At 56.3% G+C, this 14,187-nt stretch overlaps 1 protein-coding gene across 1 annotated transcript; it reads left to right on the top strand.

Annotated features, from left to right (window-relative positions):
• Nucleotides 1-1,230: 1,230 nt before the first annotated feature.
• C27H6orf132 (chromosome 27 C6orf132 homolog) lies at nt 1,231-13,934 on the top strand. Its single transcript, XM_086627432.1, has 5 exons — nt 1,231-1,375; nt 5,594-5,709; nt 10,262-10,337; nt 10,687-13,519; nt 13,829-13,934. Exons 1-5 carry the CDS (start codon nt 1,231-1,233, stop codon nt 13,932-13,934), a joined length of 3,276 nt encoding a protein of 1,091 aa, XP_086483558.1.
• Nucleotides 13,935-14,187: the final 253 nt, after the last annotated feature.

The following is a 14,187-nucleotide window of genomic DNA, read 5'->3' as shown; positions in this document are numbered from 1 at the left end:
ATTTATCACTGAAACAAGAAATCTGTATCATTTTGACTCAAAATGTGACGGAAAGAGATAAAAGACAGGATGACCTCACTCTGAAGCTGTGTTTCAGAGCTAGTGTTTCAACAGATATTTTGGGTTTAAAGTTCTCCAGAAATCCCAGCATTTATTAATGACCAATGTTATTCATTAACTCTCTGTTTTTACTTATTTGACACAAAAAATTGTTGGCAATGCTAGGCACTTGCTTTTGTACCCGAAACAAGAAATGATTTGGGGTCAAACCCCACAGTCTTTAAGCTTTTGTATCAAAAAAATCCCAAACCCTAATAACACGCAGGTTGCATCGGACAGGGTGATGTTCCTGGAGGTGCATAGTCCCACCGACGCCAGGACGGATCTGCCCGGGGGCTCAGAAGCATGGAGGAGGGGGGCTTTACTGCTTCGTAGGACACCTCCTAAAAACTCGGTGCTAATTTGCTTCCTACATGCACGCAGCAGAGGGAAGGGATTACAGTGCAGCTCCCCCTGACTCTGGCTGACTCTTCCTCGCCTCGCCAGGACACCCGCAGAGCTCAGGCAGGGCCCTCGGGTGCCACGTGCTGCACCAGCGGGTTTACGGGTCTCGGGGTGGGGAGCCCAGCCTTGCCCCACGACTACGGCAGCAGGTGAACACGGGAACACGGGAGACGGCCAGGGGAAGATCAGAACTCCCAACACGACGTGTTCAGGGTAGGGCCAACTTCAAATATGGATAGTTTGCGGTGTGTTCTTTAGGATGAGGCTTTGGGCAATCTGGTGTAGTGGAGGGTGTCCCTGCCCATGGCAGGGGGGTTGGAACTAGATGATCTTGGAGGTCCCTTCCAATCCGAACCGTTCTGTGATTCTATGAACCAGACGTTGGGTACAGTCACACCGCAGACCCCGCTGGCCCCCGGCTCTCCCGTCTGACGCCTCCGCGGTGCAGAAGCCCCCGGGGCTGGGACGTGAGCTCCGCTCCAGGGAACCCCCACGGCGCGGGCGCTGCCTATAAAGACCCGCGGGGGCAGCGGGCGTTTCCTCCGGCGGGCAGGAGCGGCCGGCGGCTCCCGGTGCGGCGGGAGGCACCTGGGAGGAAGGAGGTGCCGAAGGTGGGGCCAGGTGGGCCCGGCCCGCCCCGCAGCCGCTGTGGCAGCGGCCCCGCGCCCGCCTGCCGCGGCGGGGATGCCCGGGTAGGAGCGCGGGGCAGCGCCAGGCTCCGCCAGGATGAAGAAGCATCACTCGGTGCAGGGCACCTTCAGCCGCCTCTTCGGGAAGCGCCACGCCAGCCCCGCCGCCGCGTCCCTCTTCGCCACCAACCCGCCCTGGATCTTCACGCAGGAGGTGACCTCGGACAGCGCGGGTGGCACCGGTCAGTGTCCCCCCTCCTGCCCCGGGCTCGCCGCTCGGAGCTCCCCGGACCGCGGGGGTCCCGCCGCGGGGCCGGTCCCGGAGGGCGAAGGGGTCGGACGGGACGGGGAGCGGCGGTGGCTTCTTCAGCGCCTGGTTGGGAAACTCCGGGAGGCGGCTGGGAGGGCCGGGTTGGGAAAGTGCGAGTTGGAACGTGTGCTGCTGGGGGGAACCCCCCCCCTTCGAGCCGCTGGGGACGGCGCGAAGGCTCCGCACCAGCTGTTCAAGGGCTGCTCGCTGCTCCCACGGGGCCCAAAGCCACCCCGGGAAGTTAAACTTGGCTAAAGCAGGCTGATAAAGAGTTGAGAATTTGTTTTATCCCTTCCCGTAGCTCTTTCCCACGCCATGCTTGATCTGTTCCTTCCCAGGTTTTAGTTATTTACTTGTAAACCTGTTTCTGGCAGGGCTGTGTGCGAGGGGGTTGCCTGTTCCTCAGGATTTATTTGTATTTCTTTGTGGTTTTAATTGCAATACTGTGCCCTGGAGGCTTATGTAGGAGGGAGCCAAATTAATAGCGATGGAGCCGGGCAGATAAAAGACAGCAGTTTGTGGATGAAGTTTGGTGGCTGTAAGATTCCAATGGACTCTTCCAAGCTTAACAACGGAAGCGCTGCTCGCTGAGCTGCACCGTGTGAAGCAGAGTCCCCTGCGAGGTGGTTACACCCAGCAGGCCGAGCTGGTGAAACTGAGATAAAATGAAAATGTGCCGGAGAGTTTCATGCAACTCTTGAAGACAAAAGGAAAATTGCTGATTTCTAACTGTCGTAAATCTGAGGAGGATTCAAGCTTCCCTCTGATGTGGTTTGGATTTAAAAAAAAAAAAAAAAGTTGCTGTGTCTGCTTATTACAAGCCTGATTTCCGTGGCTGCAATTGCAGTACAAAGGCATTCCTTTCAGGTGTGGGGAACTGCTGTGCAGATCAGCTTGCAGAGGAAAAGCCAGGAGTTATTGAGATCTGAGCATGAAAAAAAAAAAAAAGCTGTTGAATCATTCCTTAGCATCCTCTTGGCATTTACAGCATTAATTTGTGTAGGGTAGTGCAGCACACAGAAGTTGAGCGACTGCGTTCAGAGCAAGGTGTGTTGAGGTGTGGGCTTCTTGGGAGGAATGGCATGCTCACAGCTACGCAGTCCAAGGGGCAGGTTTTACTGTATCCTGACTTCCACAGTGCCATCCTCTCACCCAGTGAAGCCCCATCCCTGGCTCCGTTTTGTGAATATTTGCTGCATAGCTTCATGCCATCGCTGCTGCCAAGAGAGTCCACTGCTTCTGCGGATCCCCACCTTAGTTTCTCATACAAAGTAAACACGAGTTAAGCAATGTGGAATGGGTGTAGGTTTGCGTGTCACTGACTCAGAGATTCCTGAATACAGTGACTGATGCCGCCTCCTCGCTGTGAGCCGTGGATACCCCAGTGTCAAACCTGCTATGCTGACTCCAGGTGACGCAACCCCAAAGTAGGAAGAAGTTCCATTACATGTGTGGCAGGTTCCTTGTTTTATTTCCCATGACTGAGAGGGTACAAATGTCTCCAGGACAGGCTGAATGTCAAAAAGTGGCCAAAGCATAGTTGGGGCCAGCTGCTTCCAGCAGCCTCCAAAGGTGTTTCCTGATCCCTCCTTCCAGGAAATGAAGCTGGCAGAGTACAGGTCTTACTGGTGACAGGCTCTTAGCAGGCAAGTCCTGTTTATCTAGCAAAGAAAACACAACTACAAGCACTTCATTTTACTTTAATTAAATGCATTCAGGTTAGTGATGCTTAGTAATCTAGGATCAAAGACCTTGTGATCTTTAATCCAGTTTCTCACTGAGTTTACCTAGTGTCTTGTTTAATAGAAAACTCTCATCTTTTCAAGTCTCTGAACTACTCTATCACTGCTCCACAAAGCTGTCTGAATCCAAACTCTCATGTTGCATTGGCCTTAACTCTTGCTGCTTACTCACCAGACGTGGGGTCACCCAGGGGGTTATGCAAAAATCGTAATAATTAGGTGGCATCAGGACTCCAGCAGCTCCTCCTTTGTGCTTGGGCCCCTCACAGGCAGGGAAGTGTCCAGCTGGTAGGACCACGCTAACCAAAGCACAGGCTGATGAGTATTTTGGAAGCTGAAGAATATGTCCCTTTTTATAAAGAATCCCTTGTAGTGGGAGAAGTCTGGGATAAGGGAGAGGAAGTCATGGTTGACTGTAAGGACAGTGACAGCATGATAGACACTCCTGGGTGTATCCCAGGGTAATTTGAGGGAGAAGCTTACATGCTTGCTGGACTCAGTGGCATGTTTCAAGGTTGTATGGAATTCTTCTGTCTCCAAACCCATGACTTCAGCAGAGGCTGGGGTAGCTCTTCCCAGCCCCTGGCGTGGTCAGGTTCTTCATTCCAGGTGCTCATGCGAGCGCTTTTCTTCCGCGGGAATGCACACACAAGCAATTGCCCTCCTCTTTTTTTTTTCACTAAACTCAGTGCAAACCTGTTTCCTTGGGAGCTTCTTGCCTGATCTCCGTCTGACCAAGGAGGACAGAGTCTTAGCAACAACCACAGCCACGTGCCATGGCAGCCTACGATGGGCTGTGGATCCCAGTGATCGGGTCCAGCAGCGTACGGAGGGCACAGGCCAGCGAGGGGCCATGTGGGAGCAGGGACACACTGGAGGGACTGGGGACACTGGCTGGGGCCGTGGCAGTGGCTGGCTGCGTGCACAGGCTCCGTCGGGGACTCCTGGGGGTGACAGTCCTGCTTCGGCGAGCGCTGCCCTGGGGTTTCGGAGACTTGGAAACGCAGCCCAGCCCCTTTGCCTGGGTGCAGAGCTTACCCAACCTGCATTCACCTTTCTGCTTCTTGGCTTTTAATTGCTGTGCGATACGTGCCAGAAACTGTTCCTGTGCCACACACTTGAGCGTGGGGTCAGGTCTGAGGGTTGCTTCCAAACTTTTTACAGGGGGGGGAAAAAAAAGCTATTTACTTCTTGGTGTTTGTGTTTTGGGGTAGAGGGGGATGTTGTTTGCTTCTTCCTCCTCACTGGAACCACTATTGGAATCTGCTAGGTGGGAACACCCCTGCAGAGTTCTCTCTCTGATCACAGCCCTTTCGCTCGCTTTCACCTCCTTCCTCAAACCCTCATATTTTCTTTAATGTTGGTCTCCTTGGCTATGAATTATTTGTGTCTCTCCTTCCAGCCAAGGTGGGGTTTACGTGCTTCAGTGCTTCTGCTTGTTAATTCATGCTGTTAATCAGACACAAAGAACGTAATTAAACTAATTTTATGAGCTTTATTCACTGTCACAAATAAACCGGCCCAAAAGGTGTGGTTGATGGTAAAAGCAGAGGGCTGGGAACCAGCAGTACCTGGTGGCTTCTGCTCCTTGTAGCACTGGGGCTCAGTGACTGCTTTCTGCCGTAGCATCTCTGCTCATAGTGGTATTTTGTGGGAAGACACTTGGAGCATTTCTCCATAAGGCAGGATGTAGTGTGGAAGTGGTGTGGCAAGCACGGTTTGTCCTGCAGTGCCAGTTGCATTGGGGGCAGAAGCAAATGGCTCCAGCGGCACACAGAGCGGTGGCACCTCCCTCCTGCTGCCCTCCACCACTGCCAGCAGAATGTGGAGGGGAAACACCCCCTTGGGAAGCCCCTGCGTGTCCTGTTTCCGTGAACTGGTTTGTGTCGCCTCTGTGGGCACCTGCTGTGGACCTGCTCCTGCTCTCCTGGGGGTCGGAGCCTCATGGCACTGTAAAGAGATGATCCAGTTGCTCCTGGAGTGTCTTCCTTCCCTAAACGTAATCTGGGTGGGGAGTGGATGGAGTGCTTGTGCTAACTTTTGACCCCCTGGAGGTAAATTTAAGTTGTCTACTATTAGAAACCAGCCTTTAGAACAGTCTTGGACATCTGGGCTTGTTAAACTCCAGAGTCTGGAGCTCTGGGAAGGCTCTCTGTGCCTTGCAGGTGTGTGCCAGGGTTGGCAGTGCCTGTCCGGGGGTCCTGCTCACCTGGGACCTTTCTGCCCCCACCTTCATCTCAGCTCCAAAGCACCCAGATACTCCTCAGAATCTGATGCGTTTTGCCCATTCCTGGGAGCTGACGCAGTGAATTCTTCACAGTGCTTTTTAAAATCAGGTGGTGTCCAGTGTTGCTTTCCCTGTTGCCTCAAACGCAGTGCTGCTGCTAACAGTCTTCCCTTCCCCTTAGGTGAGGTGATTGAAGTGTATTATGGTGACAATCGCTTTGGGACAACGACCGACTCTGGCACAGCAACGCTTAAACCTCGTCCGAGAGTCCGGCCGCTGCTGACTTTCTTACCCCTCGTGAGTATCCGGCTCGCTGCTGGGATTCGGTACGGCACCGTGTGTAACTGGTGCCCAGAGCCAGCTGGGCTGGCTGCTGCTCTCCTCCTCTACCCCAGGGAAGAAAATAAATGAAAAGCAAAACCACTCTATAATAATGCTGAATACGAGGGATTAGGAGGTGATACAAGTTCAAGGCTCGTGTTGGACACAGGCAAGATACTCAGGCGAGACACATAAGCATCATCAGACTTGTATTTTCAGTTTTAAAAAATTCACTGAGCACGGAGATGATAGGTCTGGCTTGCACTGTGTTTTATCTGACCGACACTGGCAGTGCCTCTCTGGAACAGGCAAGTTGCTGGAGAGAGCAAAAGCAAAACTGTGTCCTCTGCAGCAGGGGAAGGAGGAGGTGATGCAGCAGGTGCCTGGGCAGATGATGATTTTTTTGGTCTCAGTATGAGGGAAACTGCTCCCTCCAGAGCAACCAGTGCTCCAGCAGCAGCTGGATGCAGGGACTGAAGTGCCAACACAGCTGGACCCGGAGGCAGCTTTAACCCCGCCAGGACTCCTGAGCCACGCGTGGTCATTGCTGGCTTGGATGCTCCACTGCCCTCTCCTCCCCCTTGTAGCACACCTTTCCAAAGCCTCATCCCCTAAAAGCACAGTGAAGCACGTGATTGCTCAGAGATGTTTTGGAGATGGCAATAGCTAAATCTGAAGTGATACACCCCGGTCAGGGAAGGTCAGTGAGGACAGTAAAACACCTAAAAGCCTTTGGTCTTGACAAGGAAATCCTCTGTGAGTGCAAGGGGTGTTTTTCCTTGTACATGCTTGTCCCTTAGAGCAGCCATCACCCCCAGCAGAAAATGGGCTGGTCTGCTGTCACCTGGGTGCCATTAGGAGTAATTGGGGTTGTGCAGGTGTCGGATGGAGGACAACTGCGGGGGAGAGGGAGTTTATATATCTGAGAGCATAATTAGGGAGCTATGGAGTTACACAGATTCTACGAGAGGGTTGTGCCCTCTGTGATGCCTTCCAAAGATCACAGCAGGTGAAAAATCTTGCCTGGGCTCTGAGGAGAGTAATCATAGGGCCAGTGCCCAAGAAACTCTTCTCCAGTAGCACAGGCTTGGGTGCGTGACCACAGTGGGCACACTGCGGCACCAGGTTTTTAGAGTGAAACTGGCGACTTTTGCATCTTTTTTAGAGCTTTCAAATGCTTTACTACTGGAAGCGTGTGTGGTGGAGGAATAAACAGCACAAATGTCCCTGGGATAAATGCTAAGGGCTGTCACCCTGGCCATGGTGCCTTCCTGCTGTCTGCAGAGGCACAGCTGGCCCTGGGGCTTTTTTCCCCCCAGTTTCCCTCGTGAGGGTCCCTCTCACTGTCCCACTCTGCCAGGAGTAACAGGTTTGACTGAAGAAATTAGTAGGAATAAGCAATGCTTTTTAAAGACCAGTCTGTGTTGGATATTTGCATTATTTTCATTAGGTTTGATTATGATTTGATCTGGCACAGACGTTTCTGCTGCCACATGCATACTTGCACTGGGCTGTTCCGCAGCTCCTGCCTTAACCCTTTCTTTCCACCCACCTGCTCTCCCCCGTGGGGGGAGGCTGAGAAGCAGCTGCCTGTGAGTCAGGAGGGTGCACACACCCTGCCTGGCAGCTGGACCCAGGGGGCTCCGTGTGCCTGCGTGCCTGGCAGCTCCCCTGGCACCCACCAGCCTCCTTCCCCCCCCAGACTGGCCGGTCTTGGCTGTACCGAGCTGAGTCGCAGCAGGGATTGCAGGAGAGGGGCCTTTGCTGCCCACCTCTCGGGTACCACCATGTGCCCCTGCCCACCTGGCTTCCCCAGCTGGGAGGGATAAATCCCTTTGGTTATCCACCAAACTTCCCTAGCTCTGCTTCAAAACAAGGAGTTTGGGGGTTAGTGCTTCATATCCAGAGAAATCCTTGGCCTCTCTGAGACCCCAGGATGCCAAGCAGATATATTTTTGGTGCCTTTTTGTAAAAGGCAGTCTCCAGTCTGGCTTATTTAATGGGTGGGAAGCGTGGGCTCCTGAGAGACTGGATGAGCTGAGGACCATGAGGCCGGACAGGCTCCCTTTCACTGGGAACAGGGGATATCCATCTCTGTTCCAGCACTGAAAAGTGATTCCTGGTGGTTTCAGTGAAAGCTCCCCCTCAGCGGGATCCTCAGCACACAGAAATCTGATGCAGGTTCCACAAACTGGAAATGCAGGTTCCGGGCGCACCAGCCCGCGCCCGCTCTGAATCAGCGGGAGGTTTGCTGGGCTGGGCACAGCCCTGGCAAATGCAGCAGAGGGAAACAATCTTTCTCGGCATCTCTGGAGGCTGGCAGCGTGCTGGAGATGCTTTCCATTTTAGAAGCCAGCTCGTGACGTGAGGATGGGTGGTTTTTGAAAGAGATGCTGAGCATTAGCAACTGCAACAGAAATTTTTGGCGTGAAACAGGCTTGCCCAGTTTTTAGGACCTGTTGAAATGACATGTCCAAAATTACAACTCCTTTATGAAACGTGGACTGTTTCCTCCAGCTTTGCATAGATCTCTTCTGACTGCCATTCCCTTTCTACTCCTATCCAACCATGTGATGCATATGTTGTTTTTAATTCAGTGCTCAGACATCTTTGTTTCCCTCTAAACAAGCAGGTGTCCTCAGTGTGCTCTGGAGACTGGCAGCAATGAATTTCCATAGCAAATGGGCACTGCTGGGGTTTTTTTCTTTGTGGATTTTGGTATCTCATTGCTCTGGACAATGTCATTATTGGCTTTTGGAATGCCTCTGTTAGCCTTTGTCTCCCCTGTGGCTTTAAGCTGAAGTCAAGGATCTTTCCTCTGCATCGTGCTGTATCTTTAGGACCAGTAAAGAGGTCTTAGATGAGGCTACAAGGCTCGCCTGGGCTGATGCTTGCCACCAGCAGATCTGTCCTAATACCTTAGCAGAGCTTGGCTTCTCCATCAGCACAAAGTTGTCTGATCAGTTGTGCAATCCCAGGAATGTGAATTCCCACTCGCTGCCTCCTGGCTTACCAGTAACTGGTTTGTTCCCTTGTGCTTATAGAGGATCTTTGGTCATCTGCAGGGTGATGGACTGTGCAAGCAAAGCGTATGTATTTTCTTATTATTTTGTCAAAAGCTGGGGGATTCCAGGGCTCTTCTGACGGAGCCCAGGCTGCTGCTGTTAAAGTCAGCTCTGCCCAGCACCTCCTGCCTTCCTGAGCTCCCTGCACCCAGGGCAGCGTGTGTGTGGATGGGCTGTCTGAGCCCTGCATGGGCTGGCTGTATAAAGCCAGCTTGACCTTTGATCAAGGAGACTTTGGAATCCTACAGCAATCTCTTGCAAAAATAGTGGTAATGCCAGTGAAAGGCAAAGGGCACGGGCTCAATCCTTATCTAGGCTTTTGTGTGCAGAAAACCCCTGCGCTGAGCGGTGCAGGCTGCTGCTAGGATAACGTTCCCTTTGCATAAGGGGCTGTTAACAGCTGATGCAAACAGCTGCCTAGGGTGAGTAGGAGTGCAACAGGGTGGACCCTGGAGCTTGGGAACTGGCTGTATGTCCCTGACTGCTGCCTGTGGGGTCTGCGAGCTCCTGCTGCTCAGGGAGTGTTATTTCCATGCTGTGGGTCTCTCCCATCGCTGGCATGTGAAAGCCCAGTCCATGCCTTGGTCACTGACGTCTGTGCCCACAGTCTGATTCAGCATCAGTTTGTGTTTTGGACCTGGGTGCGTTAGTGTGCGTTTCCTGAGCAATTCCAGTCCGTCCGCAGAGCAATCTCAGCAGTGAGTCACTGGAGGAAAGGGGAGGCTTTGTGCTGCTGGCAGGTGTGCAGGCAGGAGCCTTGGTCAGCCCTGTGTGAGTCAACGTGCCATGAATATCTCAGGATGGGTGGCTGTAATTATGCAGAGTGCCCGAGCTGTAAGCATCCTGGCAAACGTGTAGGCTGCTAAACTGCGTGGTCCTGTACCAGCTAAATGCACTGCGGAGTTTTCAGTGTGAATGCGAAGGGAGTAATTGAGAGCGAAACACAAACCACACAAGTAGCAGTTTTCCCCTGAGTGTTCAGATATGCTGGTGCCAGTTTCCCAAAAAGCTGGAAGCCGGTCTGCGACTTCAGCGCAGTGTGTACGTGACTGCGGCACGAGCTGGCGGTGCTTGCTGGAGAGCAATACCCACAAAACCCATGGGAACTATTAAATTTGGTTGGCATGTGAGTGCTGAGAGACTCGTGCTGTCAGTGGTGGGCTGGGGACCCCTCAGCTTGGAGGTGAAGTAGCCATGCTCCTCTCCAGCCCCTCTGCACCCCAGCAGCACAGGGAAATTGTGTCCATGGCTTGTGCAACCTTCATCACTTCGCTCAGCCCCTTGAACCCTGTCAACAGCAGCCACCACAGGGACCCCCATGTCTTGGAAACGGCCCTGGATCCCAGCAGGTTCCTGTTTGTGCAGATGAATTACCAGCTGTACAGGCTAGAGCCTGCGTGCCAGCGCTCTGCTCTCATACCCTGGGTGTAAAACTAACAGCTCCGTTTTCTGAACTATTGTAGAATGCCCAAGAATCCCACGGGGTGGCTGTGCCAACACCGTCGGTGCCAGAAGACTTTGAGGAAAAAGCAGCTCTTGGTAAGGGATCTTCTCTGCGAGACCCAGACGGTGCTAAGTGCTCAGCGGTACCGTGCCCTCGCCCTCGGGGAAGGAAGTGTGTGTGTACTGAGCTCCAGAGTAGACAGTCTGATTGTGAGATTTCTCATGCTAAAATAGTCTGCTATTAATTATTTTTTTTAAGTAATTGAAAATTAATTCATTTTTAAGGGGTGAGGCATAGTGGCTGTTATAGTTCAGCAAGCTCTAGACAGCTGCTGAGCAAAATAAAATGGCTTCCTAGGAGGGTGGGAGGCCTGGGCTGATGCTGGCCATCCTGGTGCTGATGGAGAAGGTGCTCACGCTGCTGTGCTCTTGCTCTTCCTTGCAGGCTCCGGCTCCCAGATCAATGGGAACTACCGAATGTACAGCTCGGTGGGGGACCTGCGCCCACAGGCTCTCGAGGGGGATGACCTGGATGAAGACATCCCTCCGCCACCATCGGTACCCCCACCACCCCCTCCGGCAGCACCAGCACCTGTGCCACCACCTCCAGCCTCACCGGTCCCTCCGCCACCTGAAATACTGCCTCCACCACCACCACCACCTGAGACAGTGCCGCCACCTCCTGCTATGGCACCTCCGCCACCTCCAGCCTCTGCCCTGTCCTCCCCCAGCACACCAGCCCCTCCAGACTTCATCCCACCATCCCCACCGTGTGCCTCGCCGCTCAGCCGGGCCCCGGCACCCTTCACCACCGGCATCTCCAAGTGGAAGTCCGAGACGATGCTGAACACGAGGCAGGCGGATGCCGAGGGACCGCTCAGCCCTGCCGAGGCTGGGGTGCCGGCTGCCCCTGGCCCGAAGGAGACCCCGCAGCCCAAGCACTGTCCCGAGCCCCACCTCACCTTCCCCAGGTCCTTCAAGGTGCCCCCGCCGGCCCCAGCCCGCTCCTCCTCCATCCCGGTGCAGGAGAGCCAGCCGGTCCGGCAGGAGCCCTTCCCCAGGCAGCCGCACGCCCGGCCCCCCCTCCCGCCCTGCTTCACCATAAGACCCGCGGCCAAGGCTCACGCAGGAGGAGAAGCCGAGCAAAGGAATTCCCTGCTGAGACAGGCTGTCGTGAAGCCATCCGTGCCAACCCCCCCGCCCCTGAGCCCCAAGCCGGGTCTGGGGCTCGGCCATGGGACGGATCCTGCTGGTCGCCGGTCCCCGCTGCCAGGCTCCGAGCCCGAGAAGGTTCCCCAGCCGCAAACAGCCGAGAGAGGCTCTCCTCCAAAATCTGAATCTCTCTCTGCGAATGACCTGGACCTCCCTCCTCCAGACTACCCGACGTGCGCGGACGACTGGAGGGACGCCGGCAACCTGAGCAGGCTGCGGCACGAGCTCTCGGCCCTCCTGCGCTCCCCACGCCGGGAGGAGAGGCCACCGGAGAAGCCAGCCGCTCCCCAGCCCGCGGACGGTGGTACCAGCCATGCCAACGGCCGTGGGTCTGGTCTCAACGGGCTGCCACTCACTGGACCTGCTGGGAACGACCCGCGGTTACTCACGGGAGGAGAGAACGAGAAGAAAGAGGTGCCCAGTGGACACCCCAGTGCCAAGGGGGGCTCTCCCAGCACGGCGCTGCCTGCTCCGGAGAGCAGCCCTGCCACGCAGATCCGCAGTGTGATGAAAATCAGGAACGAGCTGGAGGCTGTGCTGTCCCTGAAGAAAGAAGGGAAACCTGCCCTGGGGCTCGGCAGCCAGAAGCAGGGCACCGGGGATGGCAGCAGCACCCCGTGTGTGAGGAAGAGCCCCCCTGACCTGAGGAAGAACCTCCCTGACCCGGCTGACTCGGTGCTGCTGAAGCCAACCCCAAGCCTGCTCCCAGCACCCGTGGCTGCCGTGGAGAAGGATGAGACTGGGCACAAGGACCATCCCGCTCCTGCTGCTAACTCGGAGGCAGGAGAGAACAAGGAGAATTCTGCCCCAGCTCCTGGGTCCCTGAACAGCAGCGTGAGCCACCCAGACCCACCTCGGGGACCAGCAGAGGAGCCCCCTGCTCCCGCCTCCCCCTTGCCCCCCGTTTCTCCGGCACAGAGCCCGGCACCACCGCCCGACACGGCCATCTTCCAGTACAAAGTGCACCGGGCTGGAGCCAGCTCAGTCGCCCCGCCGGGCGCCTCGGGAGCGGGGCAGGAGGAGGTGCTGACCCACCCAGTGACAGGCGAGCGGGTGGAGCGGGGCTCCCCCATGGCGCTGCTCCTGGCAGCCCGGCAGCGGGCCCAGCGGGGCCGGCAGGGCGCTGCAGCGGGAGCGGCGCCGCGGGCAAAGCCACCCCTGAAACTCAGCAGCGCCTCGTCGGACACCACCTCCACCAGCTTCTACCGCCACGAGTCCAAGCCCTGCTCCTTCACCGTGGTGCCCCGGCCACCCGCGGGCAGTGCGGCAGGGCCAGGACGGAGCAAACCTCCATCCTTCTCCAGCGCCTCGGAGCAGCGCCAGGATGCGCGGGCGGCAGGTGAGGCGCAGCCCCAGGGGCTCCCTGGGCACCGGCGGACCGCTGCCCCCATCCTGCTGCGGGACCTCCTCGGCTCCGGGCAGCTGAGCCAGCCCAGCGCGCCCCGGGAGGAAGAGGAGAACGGGGAGACGGCGCTGGACTATGGCATTATCCCGCCGCCCCCCGAATTCAGCAACGAGGTGGACAACGCCGAGGGAGCCCTGCCGAGCCGGGAGGAGAACGGCGAGTGCCCCGGCTTCCCCGACCGCAGCCAGGGCTCGGAGGTGCCACGGTACTTCAGGTGGCCGGGCTACGGCCGTGGCTACGGGGGCATCCAGGAGCCACCAGCCCCGCTGCCCTCCGACAAGAGCGGGAGGAACGGTGACTTCGCGCCGCGGTACCCGGATTATGGCGGCTCCGCCGGTCGCTCCAGCCGCTGCCCGAACCCTCGCCCGCTGATCAAGAAGCGCCTCTACGTCTCTGAGCCCGACAGCTCCTACCCCCGGGCAGCCGCAGCCCCCCGGAGCACGGGCACCCTCTCCTCCTACGGCCCCGGGGCATACAGCTCCCCGAGCGGGGAGGGGGTGCGCCGCCTCGGCTCCGGGCACCGGAGTGGCCCCGCGAGCGCGCAGGGCAGGCGGATGTCCATCGATGCCGCCGGGAAAGCTGTGCCGTATGGCGGTGCTGATGCCAAGTACAAGGGGCAGAATGGGGATTTCTCACCCACCAGCATGGTGGCAGCCAGCAGGTATGTGCCCCCCTGAGCTGACCCCTTCCCTGTCCTCCCTGTCCCTTGGATTTGAAGGAGGGGAGGGCTGGGAACCCGGGCTGGCCACAGAGCAAGGGAAGTGCCACCACCTTGATCCAGTGGTTCCTCCCTGGCCCCAGCCATAACCCTGGCACCCGGCTCCCTCTCCTTGCCACGTTGCTGAACAGAGGCATGAGGTGATGAGAAAGTCACCCTGTTCCAACAGAAGGAAAGAAAAAATGCTGTTTGGAATAAAACTAAAGAGTTTCCTTGGCTTTCAGTGACTTTCCTCTCTCTTTTTCCCTCCAGACCTGCCCATGGCAGCTCGCAGTACAGCGGACCCACCAACACCTTCACGGTCAGGCCCGGGGCACGGCAGCCCATCTCCTACGTCTACCAGAGTGGCCACCGATAGGCATGTCTGCAGGGCTGCTCCGCCGCCTGGGAAGGGGTCAGAAGGCACCTGGGTGGGTCATCTCCTCCACAGGCACCAGGGATGGTCCCAACCCAGCAGCGAACGCACTTCTTGAAACTACTGATGGAGAAGGTGGGGAGTGAACCTGGGACTTGGACTCTTCTCAAAAGACTGTCATGGAGAGTAGTTACTAGAGAGGACCGGCTGCTGTCTTGTAACGTGAGCAAACACGGTTTTCCTTCTCTTATTTGCC

Source organism: Tauraco erythrolophus, chromosome 27, assembly GCF_009769465.1.
Source record: "Tauraco erythrolophus isolate bTauEry1 chromosome 27, bTauEry1.pri, whole genome shotgun sequence".
Taxonomy (NCBI): Eukaryota; Metazoa; Chordata; class Aves; order Musophagiformes; family Musophagidae; genus Tauraco; species Tauraco erythrolophus.
Note: the sequence above shows the minus strand (reverse complement) of the source record. Positions and strands in the feature narration are given on the sequence as shown.

Coding starts and splice junctions, on each gene's coding strand:
- C27H6orf132 (XM_086627432.1), top strand. CDS start 1,231: ATGAAGAAGCATCACTCGGTGCAGGGCACCTTCAGCCGCCTCTTCGGG. Junction 5,710..10,261: donor TGCTGACTTTCTTACCCCTC/GTGAGTATCCGG, acceptor GAACTATTGTAG/AATGCCCAAGAATCCCACGG. Junction 13,520..13,828: donor AGCATGGTGGCAGCCAGCAG/GTATGTGCCCCC, acceptor TTTTCCCTCCAG/ACCTGCCCATGGCAGCTCGC.